Below are 15,362 nucleotides of genomic sequence, written 5' to 3' on the forward strand. Positions count from 1 at the left end.
ATGCCATATACTCATAAAAAAGAATGGGTAGCTACTCTTCAAGATATTATTAAGGAGGAATAAAGGAGAAGCTCAAAAATAAATAAATATCATGCATACAACTACAGATACATATCTGCTTGAATATATATTATATAATTTTCTGGGAGGATAAAATTCCTCTGGGAGGTGGGATAGGGAATGCTTGAAATAACTATGTCTTTTAAGTTTAAAACACATGCACACACATCCCTCGTTGGCTTAAAAGAGAGTCTTAAAAGCACTCATTTGATGACTTTCTAAAATTAAATATTTCTTTCTTTTCTCTGATTCTAGGAAAAGGCAAAGAGTAACCTTACAAACTGTTATAGTTTTCTATGGTCACTAGATTGCTGACAAGACCCCTCCAAGAATTCGAATACACACAATCACATTTTAAAACCTTCAAGATGCAGTTTAATCAGTAGTTTTAATGCACATTTGTTAGAGAGAGCTGCACTTTAACAATTATACAGACATCTCCTGCAGTTATTAAAATTTTCAAAATATATAAAAACATTCAAGTAAGAAGTATGCAAATTAGCAGCATTTACCTAAGATGAATATATTAGCATATTTCAGTATAATAACAGGGAAAGAAAACAGAGCTTCCAACACACACACACACACACACACACTACAAAGAATACATGACTGTTCTCAGAAGCATGCTGAAGGCACGAATGGGCTACATATAAATTCTTTAGGCAAAAATGCCGACAATTTAGAATTTTTTAAGTGAGGATGGAATGAACTTTCATTTGTTCAAAATTCCATACTAGTTATTACACTTAAATATTCATACACCTTAAAAAGGTATAAAAAGCTTGAAAAGCTCATCAGTTTCATAGTTTTTAAAAATACCCTGTGTTAATACTAACTATAGAAGAGCAAAAAAAAAAAAAGTCTGGCAAAGGGACAAGTAGATAGACCTGTGTTAACTAGGTGAGCTTGCTTTCTTTCTAAGAGCAAGGAGTCAATCATTTTTAGTAATAGGAGAGTCCTGGGGGTGGGAAATAGTCTTCATAGCAGCAGCTTTTTAAAAGCTGCACCCACCTTTAAATGCCAGGCTATCCCAAGGAAAGGTTTAACGAGCCAGTGAAAGGAAGGAAAACAAGAGAAGGAGGGCACAGACAGTCCATTACAAAATGACAGTACTTTGGAAAAGATTCTGAAGGTATTAGAATGAAAACTGATTAAACTATAATCAAGGCTTATGTGAAAAGGTTTAAAGCTATCAATTTCAGGTAAGCTTATGCTGAGGTATTTATTGCATATGGTTTTTATGGTAACAGGAGTCTTAAGAGATATCTACACGTTTTGTAAAATGAAATTAAAATTTTTAAGCATGAGAAAAACAAGAGCCCTTAAAACTATGAATACGTACATTTAGAAGCTCCAGCATTCGGTCCAGTTGGGTACACCGCCAAAGGCTGGCCTGATGCGGCAGCCCATGTGCCCGCAAACACTCAGACACTCAACAGCCCCTTCCAGCCTGGCTCTGAACCGGGAAGTGCCCTTCAGAGACCTCAGTGCCGGAAGGGACGCGGCCTTTGGAAGAGCGAGACACACTCTGCCTCTTAAATCTTGATGGCACAGGGCCCTCTGCCAAGTCTCCAAACCCAGGACTAGAAGGGGATGGAAGGCTGTGAATATCCAGGCCCTTAAAGCAGCTTCCCCTGAGTAACAAGGCTGTAGCTACATGCCCAGGAAGCTACGAAATCCAGGCTGCCAAGCTGAGGCTGCTCCCCCCATCACGGGCTCAATCCAAGGCCCTCGGGGCCTGCCTTATTCACACGGCAGGAAGGGCTTTTCTCTGCCATATAGGATTACTCTCATATTACATACTACCATGTAGCTGAAATTACATAACCCTCCTCTCCATACTCCTCCATCTGTTTCAAACATCCAGATTGCAGGGTTTCTGCATTTTAAGTCTGCAGAACCATTCACAAGAGTCACTGCTTCTTAAGGGAACAGCTCTCAGCCTAAACCTCCAGAACCTGGTTCAAAAGAACGAACCCAGGCTCATGGACAGATGACCTCCACAGTTAACTTTAAAAGACGATACAAGTAAGCTTGTAAAAACATGAGTGGTCTCTCCTCACTTTTGGTTGGAAAGCTTCAGTGGCTCTCCTCAACTTTGGTTGCAAAGCTTCAAAGTCAGTGTTTTGGTCAAGTCGCCCCTGAGCTGCTGGGTTACAGGCAAAAGACGTGGTTTTGAACCCGCTTTTCTAAGTTCCTAGTGCCCTAAACAGGGACCTGGTAATGTAAACACGGCCACTGGAGCTGCACGTATGGAGACACTTTCAGGAAAGGCCCAAACTCCAGAAAAATATATTTTAAAATTTCTGCTAAAATCCCCAACGGATATCGTAGGCTGGCAGGTCACCAGGCCAGCCTGTAAGCCACAGGTGGCAGCATCTCCCCGTCAGTCTAGCCGGTTCCTCAGATCCCTCTGGGCTTCTGTGAGTTTCTGGATTAGATAACGCTTGTCACGACTTTCCTAAAAACAGAGACAGGTTCAACAGCACAGTCAATATATTTGGAAACAAATATTATTTCAACCCAAGAAATTACCTATCAGATTCGAGGCCAAGGATCCAAACTACTGGACCTCCAATGACCTCCAAACTGTCTCTTTCACTCTTGTCCCCCGGACCCCCAGCAGCCCCCGGTCCACAAAGCAGCCTTGTAAAAATGTTCTTCTAAAAATGAACATCAGTCTTGGACAACACCCTCCAGTGGCTTCTTATCACACTCAGAATTAAACCCAGCCTTCTCACTAGCGCCCTCAGGCGGTGCTGTGACTTAAGCTCGCCTTGCCTTTCCCATCATCTTGCACCCTCCATGCAGACTGCCCTTCCTCCTGGGCCCAGACCTCGCTGTTGTCTCTGCCTGTTACTCTCATACCCAAGACCTCCCATAACTGGCTCCTTCTCATCATTCAAGTCTCGGCTCTATCGTCACTTCCGGCTGAGATGGCTGCTATCTCAGCAGCCGATGGTCCACCAGGCCCCTCTAACTAGCTCGTCTGTACCATCTTTAGAGCAGTTATTGCAATCGGAATGTATCCTTTTCCTTTAGCCATTGAGCAGTCCTGTCTCCCTTCTTCCCCTCTGCATCCCAGCACAGTATGAGGACGCACATGCTGACGGCACGGATGACTCAAGGACCTAAATGGAGCTGCAGGAGGCTGGGCCTGAAGGCAGAGTTCTGGGGTAGTGGTGATGGAAGTGTCCTGCTCTCTCTTCCTGGGAGAAGCTCCCCATTCCTTTCCGTGTCCTGCCATAGATGTCCCCGGCCCTGACCCCCGGGACCGGAGCTTTCTTACCAGGTTCAGCTGCTCTCGGAGCTGGACGACCACCCGCTTGTGCGCTCCGGCTAGGGCGATGAAGTAAAACATAATCAGGCTGCAATGTAAGGCGAGAGGTCACTAGGGAATTTGTACCATCTGAAGGCCACTGGAAAATGACCCAATACACTTGGCCTGGAACAGTTTTACTTTTGTTCAAACAGAAGAAAAAAAGAAAACCCTCATCTCTCCCAAGCAGAGAGCATCAGAAACAGCCAGAAAGGTTTTATTTAGCAGTGGCAGCAAAGACTGATTCCTGCCTCGCTCTCTAAGTTAATACTAACGCTCTTGAATTTCCACTGGCACATATGTGAGAGGGGAGAGAGGAGGAGATGGGACAGAAGCTCAGCTCAACACAGAATAAAGTGACTGTGGATGATCACTGTGGAGCCTCTCTGGCCTCAGCCCCCTCATCTGTAAAATGGGGGTAACAGAGTAAAACCCAGTGATAACAAGCCTAACATAATACAATTCTGAATCAAAGCAACCGGCAATTGCTCCTGTTTTCTGTGCAGCCCCAGACCTCAGTTGTGGGTGGTTGAAGTTATTATCTTTGAGAAGATGGACAAGTGAAGTGAAGGGCAAGTGCCCAGGAAAACAGCAGGCATCCACAAAGAGGAGGTGGCTGCCTGTTCAATCTCCCCAGAGAAGGCTGAGGAAATGAGGGCCACTGGAATCAGGGATGTCAGTCTTCTCTTCTGCAAGTCCTCAGGGCCAAGGTCAAGAGTGACCCCCAAAGATCTGGAAGCCAGGTCAGGTAACCACCACCAGATGGCGGCACCCAAACCACAGCTGGAGTGACCCAACAACGATGGAGCCGCTGGGTCCAGGATCCACGGAATTCCAGGCTGATGGGCTACAACTCCCACATCATCTTATTAATATCAAAGGTATCTTACCTTTAACAAGTAAATTTTTTAACCCTTTTCTTGCATCATGGTGGGATTTTACTGTAGTAATATCTACATCATAGGATAACTGATGACTGCAGGAGTTAGTACAGGTAAGCTACAATCAACTCAGTGATTTGTGGTAGTTTTATGGTTTCCAGGATCACTGAACCAGTGAATTCTGAAACAATGGTCCCAAAGGAAATACAGAGTAGGTTCCTTTGTGCCTCTGGTCACAACATTTTTGTCAGCTGATCAATACTTTCTTTTATGTTTCTTGAGAAAGAAAGTTATTAATACATAATAACTGTTTCTGTTTAAAGACACCTTATTTAATATCACTGAACTCACAGCCAACAGCACCATGATGTGTGCCCGAATGAAGCTTATCTAACAGGCACAGTATCTGCATAAAACACATCCCAGCCTTAGTGCACTTAGAAAACCCTAGACAATACTTCATGTCCGCATGAACAGCGAAATCACCCACCACCAAAAGCACGAAACGCAAGAAACATGGCACTATAAACAGATCATAAAAATTTAGGATACTTAGTTACAGTCTGAGCTATGGTTTGAATACTATGCTCTCCCAAGTTCATATAAGTCCTACTCCCAAGGTGATGGTATTAGAAAGTAGGCCTGTGGGAGGTGATTAGGTCATGAGGATGAAGCCTTCACAAATGGGATTAGTGCCCCTATTAAAGAGATGTCAGAGAGTTCCCTAGCCCCTTCTGCCATTACAGAATATAAGAAGTCTGTAAGCTGGAAGAGGATCTTCACCTGACCATGTTGGCATCTTGATCCCAGACTTCCAGGCTCCAGAACCATGAGAAATATTTAGTGACCCAGACTGTGATATTCCACTACAGCAGTGGAATAATAAATGCACTGAGACACTGTATGTCAAAGCAACTCATTTTTTCTTACTCAACACATGTCCATAAATAACCACAAAGAAGCATCACTAGTATTGATTTTTTGGTTACAAAAATATTTTAGCTAGTAAGCATATTTACAATACAGAAAAAATACGGAATTTATGAATAATGAGAATGGACAGTAATTAGAACAAAGGCCTAGTACAAGGTAAGCCCTCAACACACATTTGTGATTAGAATTACTTCAACACACAAAATGAATCACTGCACAAAAGCCCTCATCACCTCTGCACCCAACCCTTGTCATTTACTGAGCCTTCTTCACTAAAGGCCAGGTCCTCTGCTAAACACTTCATACATGTAACCATGTGTCCTTCTTCTCACAGTCTTACAAGGTATGTGCCATTTTTATTCCCATTTTCCAGGGGAGGAAATCAAGACTCAGAGAGGATATGTGATGACCTGAGGCCACACAGCTTGTAAATGGTAGAGCCAGGGTTCAAGGGCATGCTCCCACACTGGTACTCTTCTCTCAGCCCAGTTATCAATTCCTTTTCTAAAAAGCAACTAATTTTGTGACACTAATAATATGCAGTAATGCTAATAATATGCAGTGTTTATTGGATTATATTTTATAAGTCAGCCATCTAGCTAAGTGCCTTATATTTGGGATCTCCCTGAACCTGTTCAACAATATTCTGAAAGAATTACTATTATTACAGCATTTTAGAGATTAGGTAAAGTACGGCTCAGAGAGGTTCAGTATCACACCAAGTGTCTCAGGTGAGCTCCATTTCCCAGCGGAGAGCAGCCCACCAGTCTCAGTGGAAAATACTCGCAGAGCCGAGGTGGTTCTCACTTACCAGATGATCATGAAAAAAGGCACCGCGAAGGCTTCCGAAGTGATGCCATACACCAGCGTCTGCAGCGAGTTGGGGAAGGTGCTCACTGTCTTGGGGACCACCTCCCAGGTGGTGTTGAAGTTGGTGAACGGCCCACAGGCTTTGGAGGAAGGGATGCTGCCAGGACACAAGGCATGAGGCTCAGGGCCAGGCCTGCAGCACAGGCTGAGCACCCCTCCTCTGCACACCCAGAAAGCTTCACCAACAGGGACCCACGAGGAACTGCCTGACCTCATGGCCTTCTGGAATATTCCAGTCAAAAATGCTTACCCTGAAGTCTCACGTCCCCAGACTTGCTTTCCACTTTACAAGAAATTGAAGACAGAAGGTCAAATTAAAAAAGAGTTACCATATATGATCCTCCAATCTTACTCCTGGGCATATATCCAGAGAAAACTCTAATTTGAAGAGATACATGCACCCCAATGTTCATTGCATGGAAGCAAATTAAGTATCCATTGATAGATGAATGAATAGGAAGATGTGGTACACACACACCCTGGAATATTACTCAGCCAGAAAAAAGAATGAAATAATACCATTTGCTGCAAATGGATGGACCTAAAGATTATCATATTAAGTGAAGAAAGCCAGACAGAAAAATGGTATTTGTAATCTAAAAAAAAAAAAAGAAAGAATAAAATGAGCTTTTTTATAAAACAGAAATAGACTCAGAGACATAGAAAACAAACTTACGGTTACCAAAGATGACGAGTGGGCAGGGATAAATTAGAAGTTTGGGATTAACATATACATCCTGCTGCTGCTGCTGCTAAGTCACTTCAGTCGTGTCTGACTCTGTGCGACCTCATCCCTGGGATTCTCCAGGCAAGAACACTGGAGTGGGTTGCCATTGCCTTCTCCAATGCATGAAAGTGAAAAGTGAAAGTGAAGTCGCTCAGTCGTGTCCGACTCTTCGAGACCCCATGGACTGCAGCCCACCAGGCTCCTCCATCCATGGGATTTTCCAGGCAAGAGTACTGGAGTGGGGTGCCATTGCCTGCTCCAATATACATACCACTTACATATAAAACAGATAATCAACAAGGACCTACTGCACAGCACAGAGAACTATACTCAGTATTTTATAATAACCTATAAAGGAAAAGAATCTGAAAAAGAATATATTTATATAACTAAATCACTTTGCTATACACCTGAAACTAACACAACACTGAACATCAACTATACTTCAGTTAAAAAAAAAAAAACCTGTTACTCGAAGATAGATGCTCTGGTGATATTCTAGAAAAGCAATACATTGAGCACAGAAGTTAAAAAAAAAAACATGAAAGAGCAAGTTAAATGACACTGTGAGAAAACAGCTCTAGAATGTGGGGAGACCACTCTTCAGCCTATTAATTTAGAGATGAGGAGACTGGCCTCGACTTTTTGAAGAATTAAAGGTTAAGAAAGACTAAGGAAACATGGTAAGCAAAAGTAATGAGTGAAACCTGAAAAAGATCCCCATTTAAAAAATAAAGCTCTAAAAGGCTATTTGGGGACAATTGGAGAAAGCTGGCAAAGGCAGGAATATGATATTGGCATTCATTTTCTTAGGTGTGATGATGTTACTGTGGATATATAGGAAGAATGTCCTTACTTTTAGGAAGTGAAGGTTTAGGTATTTAGGAATGAAATGTTATGATGCCTACAACCATTGTGTGGTTCATCATCACACACATAAAAGGTATGCAGAGAGAGAGAAGACAAATATAGCAGGATGCAACAATTGGGACATCCAGGTAAAGCGTATATAAGTTATCATTGTTACTATTTTTTTCAACTTTTCTATAGATTTGAAAATTTTAAAAATAAAATTACAATGGGAAAAAAATAAGACTTGCAAGAATTGTCTATAGTCACACCACAAAGTTCTGTGTAGGAGATTTTCTACTGCAGCCCTATTTTAGGGAAAAAAATAAATTCCTGGAAACAACCTAAATGTTGTTTAAGAAAATGGATGAGCAATTTATGATCCAGTCATACAATGGAATAAAGAACCACTGAGAGGGACACACACATTTGTAGATATGACTGTCTTAGACAGAAAATAAGTAGTAGGAAACAGAACTGGAGGATGAATTTCTACCACATACTCTTCTACACTTTTCCAACTCTGTGCCATGGGAATGCATTTCTTATTTTAAAAATTCAAAGTAAATATTTTAAAAGAACAAGAGTTCTATATGTGCTGGCCTGGAAAAGGACATAATATAACAGTGAAAAAAATTAAGTTGCCAAAACAGTATTATTCCATATGCATTAAAAAATACCCTTTTCATAATAAATCTCTTTAATATATACTCTTTTCTGTACTACTTGAATTTTTCAATGTATAACATACTACCATTACAATAAACATACATAGACTTTGGTCACCTGATGCGAAGAACTGACTCATTGGTAAAGACCCTGATGCTGGGAAAGACTGAAGGCAGGAGGAGAAGGGGATGACAGAGGATGAGATAGTTGGATGGCATCACCAACTCAATGGACATGAGTTTCAGCAAGCTCCAGGAGTTGGTGATGGACAGGGAAGTCTGGGGTGTTGCAGTCCATGGGGTCACAAAGAGTTGGAAACGGCTGAGCGACTGAAGTGAACTGAACTGACACAGACTCAGATTAGTTTAAAAAATGATAAAACCTGAGAGAGGAATTCAAAGTTCTAGGCTTTTCAATTAAAGATGAAGAAATGTGGCGCAGTGGTAAAGAATCCACCTGCCAACGCAGGAGGTGCAAGAGACATGGGTTCGATCCCTGGGTTGGGAAGATCCCCTGGAGTAGGAAATGGCAACCCGCTCCAGTATAAGAAAAAAATATATGAAGAAGTGGAACAAAATAAGATAAATAAAATAAAGAAATGGAATTCCATGAGACTAAGTAAAGGGGTGGTAAACTACAGCCCACAGACCAAATCTGGTCCACAGTCTATTTTTTATAAAGTTTTACTGGATCATAGTCTTGCCTGCTGGCTTATATACATAGATGAAACATAGGCTGCATAGGTTGCAACATCAGTTCAGTTCAGTTCAGTCGCTCAGTCGTGTCCGATTCTTTGCGATCCCATGAATTACAGCACGCCAGGCCTCCCTGTCCATCACCAACTCCCGGAGTTTACTCAAACTCATGCCCATCGAGTCGGTGATGCCATCCAGCCATCTCATCCTCTGTCGTCCCCTTCTCCTCCTGTCCCCAATCCCTCCCAGCATCAGGGTCTTTTCCAATGAGTCAACTCTTCGCATGAGGTGGCCAAAGTACTGGAGTTTCAGCTTCAGCATCAGTCCTTCCAATGAACACCCAGGACTGATCTCCTTCAGGATGGACTGGTTGGATCTCCTTGCAGTGCAAGGGACTCTCAAGAGTCTTCTCCAACACCACAGTTCAAAAGCATCAATTTTTCGGCGCTCAGCTTTCTTCATAGTCCATCTCTCACATCCACATAGATGATATATAATCAGTTGAGCTGAACAAGTGCTATAGAAACCATATAGCTTGTAAAGGCTAAGTTGTTTACTCTCTTTCCAGCATCTGGTATAAATGGTTATAACAGAAGAAGTGGCATCAGTGGGTCTGGAACCCTCAATTTCTCATCCTCAGGACTGAGCATTTCCCCTCTTTCCAAATTCCACACTAGATGACACACTCCCTGTTCCATGTCCGAGTTGTCTTTATACCCCCAGCACCTAGCACAGTGCCTGGAACATAGAAGACACTCCAAGTCTTCTCAGTGACCATGCATTATCTTTACAATCAGAAGCAAACAATCCCAAAGGACACCAGAAGAGAGGTCCTAGGAAAAGGGATCAGGTGGAAGAGACCCAAACAACACTCTCAAAACCAATGGGAAACCTGCAAGTCCAAGTTCAGAAGTGAACCAAGATATCTCAGCATCCAGAGGGTGATGCCCAAACAAAGGTGGACCTGACAGCCAGGAGCGACTTACTGACCTCTGCTGGTGCCAATAAAGAATGCAAAGAAGGCTTTAACACAAAAGACGGACAAGTCAAGGAGGGAATGTTCTAGAAAGAAAGTCATATTTACCGTGCCATGCTGATTGTCAGAGGTATAATTGCCAAGCACAGTCCAATCAGCAACACCAACAGGAAGAAGAAATTAGAATTGGATGCTCTGAACTGCCTCGGAGAGGGTCTGCAGGTATAAAGAAGACTTATCTAAGGAGAGAAAGGAAGAAAGAGGAAAAATGAAGAGCACTGCTTCTTTGAGGATAAATGAGCACAGTCATGCATTACAGTGGGAATATAAATTGGCTATAACCTTTCTAGAGGGTAGTCAGCAATATAGACCAAAATGAAAAAAATGGCCAAAACACATGTATATGGTATTTACTGCTACAGTTGTTGATAACAGGGAATACCTGAAAACAACCAAAGCAGCTATCAATGTAGTTCCTTAAAGGTTAAAGTGATCCATACGATGGAAAACCACCTAGCCCTTAGAAAAAACAAGAGCTTTACATTGTACATGGCACTGTCAAATGAAAAGCCAGGATGTCAAAACTTTGTACTGTATGATCTCATTTTTTAATGTATTTTTAAACATTTTACTGTAAATTTATTTTTTTAGCTTTACTGAGGTATAATTGACAAATAAAATTATAAGGTAGAGTATACAACGTGATATATTTACAGTATACAACATGAAGATTTGAAAGGATTCAAAAAGTATTCTCCTTAGGGGTTTAAATATTTATTAAATATATACATACCAGAATAGGACATACTTTGCTTGCATTTTTACATGCACATGGATTTTTCCTATATATTAAGTCTTTACTGAATTTGTTCCAATACTGTTCCTGTTTTTATGTTTTTGGTTTTTTTGGCCATGAGGTATGTGGGATTTCAGGCTCTCTGACTGGGGACGGAAACAGCACCGTCTGCACTGGACCCCCAGTGCTTAAGTTCCTTTCCTATATATTAAAAATAAATATTTCCAATGAGGGAAAGACTTGAAGGGGAGATCAGGTGGGGAAGGGGAGAGAAAGAGGCATATACTTCCTCCTGAGTATTGCAGAAAGCTACAGTCTCAGGAGCATCAAGCTCCTGTGACCGCAGCAGTCAGACCATCTTGTGAGCGGAGGGACCCTGGCGTCTGGTCAGGGTGTCTGGGGGCAGCTGGCCAGTCAAGCTGGGGTGTCAGAACTCAGTCCAGTGCCTGTGACCCATTCTATTACCCACATGCTGTCTTTACTGAGCTACACGCTGGGAAGCCACTGCCTAACTGATATTTTCTGGAAGAAGAAAAAGTTCCTACGAGCTTTCTGGCATCCATTTCTCCTGTGGTGACTTCAGCCAACTGAAGTTTTCAAATGAAAGCACTGGAACATTCTTCAAAGACCAAAACAGCCGGGTAGAAAGTATGACCCAATGAAAGGCCCTGCCTACTGGATTAAAGGCATAGGCTCTGGAGTGAGGTAAACTTGGGTTCACATCTCAGGAGTCACTGATAAGCTGTGTGATTTTGGATCAGTTACTTAACCTCTCTGAACTTCAGCTTCCTAATTTATAAAATATGGATTACTAACAGTACCTAAAGTATTACATGATCATCTATATAGTGTTCAGCAGAGTGGGAGGACACAGTATTATTATCACCTGTTAGTACTGTTGTTCTTATTAATAATACTATTATTACTTCCATTTTTTAATCCCCAGGGCCTGGTATATTAGGTGCTCAATTATGTTGGGCTTATTAACAGAGGGTACCTCTAGAAGAAGGGATGGAATACATACCTGCACTGCTTAAATGTTTAACAGTGAGCATATATTGCATCTATAATTTTTAAAAGTTCGATTAAAAAGCCAAAATAAATTAGTCATCTGGAGGGCTACTTCACCCACTGAGCCCTTAGTTCAGGTACAACGCCTACAATCTGTGAACTGTTTGAGGAGCTACACAAATAATTGAGAACTGAAAATAAATGCACCAGCTCCAAAAGCTAAGCAGAAAATTATAAAATTTTAATTAATAAACCTTTTCTTAAGTATCATCAAAATGAACCACTGTCAACTTACTGATCAATTGCAACTCAACTCTTAGGTACATACAAAAAACATTTAAACCACAGGAGCAACACCATTCTTCAACTTTCAAAATGATAAAAATGTGAAAATCCATTCAAAGTTTTTTTCCAGAATAAAAAATTAGGTATCAAATAAGGGATGCAATTTTGATACATCTGATGGGATCTGGGTGGGCTCCAGGCATGCGTGTGCTGAATGTCCTGCAAGATCAAGAATGGTCCAGGTTATCGACCCCTCAACCCCACCTCTCCTTACCTCTTTAACGTAAAAGATGATAATGAACTTCAAGGTTGCAATTGCAGGAAGAAGGGGTGAGAAAAAGGCTCCAATCCAACAAATGGTTTGCCCGTAAACAATCCCCAGAACATTATCAGGGATGGCAAACTCCTGCTCTCCCCAGCACTGAAAAAGCTTCCAGGAGGAACAGTAGGTCACCAGGATCCTGCAAACCAACAGGACAGCTTACCACCTGGACTACCAGTGTCGGCCAAGGCAGAGAATCACATCCACACAATTAGGGCTGTTTCCATGCATACTTCTCATGCAAAGTGTGAGTCATATGTCTAGAAGATGCAAAGTACAGTGAACTCTGGAGTCATTAAGACTAGGGTCCAAGTCTCAGATCTATAGTTCACCAGCCAAGTAACATTAGACAAGGCTCATTTTTCTCATCTGAAATGTAGGGGGATTATAACACAGCCTACTGTGCTGCACTGCACTGACAATAAATGACCTGGGCAGTCTCTGTGTGCTGGCGGTCCACTCAATTCAAGAAGTACAGTGCTATTGATCATCCACACAGATAATGGCTTATGAGGGACCTATCACCCTGCATGCCAGTCCTGGAATTCTGGAAGCTTCCTACAGAAATCCTAGGACCAGGGGCCTGAGATACATACACACAGCTATTCACTGTAGCATTACCACATGTTAGCAAAAATACTGCGTAACAACCTAAGCGCCCATCAGCAGGGGCTTCATCATCAAATGAGAAGCCATGTGTACATCAGACTATCACACAGTCTTTAAAACATACTTGTCCTGACATGTAAAATCATGGTATCTTGCTTGTGTGGGGGAAAAAGCAAGCTGTGGACCCATGTAGACGTAACATGATCCCATTTCTGGGCAAGAAAAGGACACTTCCAGCAAGACTGTGTGTTTATTTACATATGTATTTATGCAAATATGCTCTTTTCTTTTTAAGGATGGCTGGATCTACCCCCAGGTGTTAACAACGGCCACCTCCGAGGAGTAGGGTGGGTCTGGGGAATTAGGGGTAAGGTTACAAGAGGGCTCTCACTACTCTCAGAATTTCTATATTTATTTAAATATTAAAAAATTGTAATATAAACATTCACATCATATTTGTGTAATTTTTTTAAAAGTGGTGAAAAATTGAAAGCATTTCCCCTGAAATCAGGAACAAGACAAGGATGCCCACTCTCACCACTACTATTCAACATAGTGCTGGAAGTTTTGGCCACAGCAATCAGAGCAGAAAAAGAAGTAAAAGGAATCCAGATAGGAAAAGAAGAAGTGAAACTCTTGCTGTTTGCAGATGACATGACCCTCTACATAGAAAACCCTAAAGACTCTTCCAGAAAATTACTAGAGCTAATCAATGAATATAGTAAAGTTACAGGATATAAAATTAACACACAAAAATCCCTTGCATTCCTATATACTAACAATGAAAAAACAGAAAGAGAAATTAAGGAAACAATACCATTCACCATTGCAACAAAAAGAATAAAATACTTAGGAGTATATCTACCTAAAGAAACAAAAGACCTATACATAGAAAACTATAAAACACTGATGAAAGAAATCAAAGAGGACACAAACAGATGGAGAAACATACCATGCTCATGGATTGGAAGAATCAATATTGTCAAAATGGCTATTCTACCCAAAGCAATCTATAGATTCAATGCAATCCCTATCAAGCTACCAACGGTATTTTTCACAGAACTAGAACAAATAATTTCACAATTCGTATGGAAATACAAAAAACCTTGAATAGCCAAAGTAATCTTGAGAAAGAAGAATGGAACTGGAGGAATTAACCTGCCTGACTTCAGGCTCTACTACAAAGCCACAGTCATCAAGACAGTATTGTACTGGCACAAAGACAGAAATATAGATCAATGGAACAGAATAGAAAGCCCAGAGATAAATCCACGAACTTATGGACACCTTATCTTTGACAAAGGAGGCAAGGATATACAATGGAAAAAAGACAACCTCTTTAACAAGTGGTGCTGGGAAAGCTGGTCAACCACTTGTAAAAGAATGAAACTAGAACACTTTCTAACACCATACACAAAAATAAACTCAAAATGGATTAAAGATCTAAATGTAAGACCAGAAACTATAAAACTCCTAGAGGAGAACATAGGCAAAACACTCTCTGACATAAACTACAGCAAGATCCTCTATGACCCAGCTCCCAGAATATTGGAAATAAAAGCAAAGCTAAACAAATGGGACCTAATGAAACTTAAAAGCTTTTGCACAATAAAGGAAACTATAAGCAAGGTGAAAAGACAGCCCTCAGATTGGGAGAAAATAATAGCAAATGAAGAAACAGACAAAGGATTAATCTCAAAAATATACAAGCAACTCTTGAAGCTCAATTCCAGAAAAATAAATGACCCAATCAAAAAATGGGCCAAAGAACTAAACAGACATTTCTCCAAAGAAGACATACAGATGGCTAACAAACACATGAAAAGATGCTCAACATCACTCATTATCAGAGAAATGCAAATCAAAACCACAATGAGGTACCATTACACGCCAGTCAGGATGGCTGCTTTCCAAAAGTCTACAAGCAATAAATGCTGGAGAGGGTGTGGAGAAAAGGGAACCCTCTTACACTGTTGGTAGGAATGCAAACTAGTACAGCCACTATGGAAAACAGTGTGGAGATTTCTTAAAAAACTGGAAATAGAACTGCCATATGACCCAGCAATCCCACTTCTGGGCATACACACTGAGGAAACCAGATCTGAAAGAGACACGTGCACCCCAATGTTCATCGCAGCACTGTTTATAATAGCCAGGACATGGAAGCAACCTAGATGCCCATCAGCAGATGAATGGATAAGGAAGCTGTGGTACATATACACCATGGAATATTACTCGGCCGTTAAAAAGAGTTCATTTGAACCAGTTCTAATGAGATGGATGAAACTGGAGCCCATTATACAGAGTGAAGTAAGCCAGAAAGATAAAGAACATTACAGCCTACTAACACATATATA

The 15,362-nt window shown here is 41.3% G+C and overlaps 1 protein-coding gene across 2 annotated transcripts in view; it reads right to left on the reverse strand.

Moving 5' to 3' along the window:
• Positions 1-412: 412 nt before the first annotated feature.
• The window catches only part of TMC7 (transmembrane channel like 7), a 55,678-nt gene continuing 40,728 nt past the window's right edge, over positions 413-15,362 (reverse strand). For both annotated transcript variants that reach the window (XM_043914427.1, XM_043914428.1), the window contains exons 12-16: positions 12,349-12,535; positions 10,091-10,221; positions 6,008-6,163; positions 3,353-3,431; positions 413-2,524 (exon numbers count right to left, since the gene is read on the reverse strand). In XM_043914427.1, the coding sequence (XP_043770362.1) occupies positions 2,450-2,524; positions 3,353-3,431; positions 6,008-6,163; positions 10,091-10,221; positions 12,349-12,535 (628 nt within the window). In that variant the 3' untranslated portion in view covers positions 413-2,449. The remainder of the gene's footprint in view (positions 2,525-3,352; positions 3,432-6,007; positions 6,164-10,090; positions 10,222-12,348; positions 12,536-15,362) is intronic.

This window comes from Cervus elaphus, chromosome 10, assembly GCF_910594005.1.
Source record: "Cervus elaphus chromosome 10, mCerEla1.1, whole genome shotgun sequence".
NCBI classification, from domain to species: Eukaryota; Metazoa; Chordata; class Mammalia; order Artiodactyla; family Cervidae; genus Cervus; species Cervus elaphus.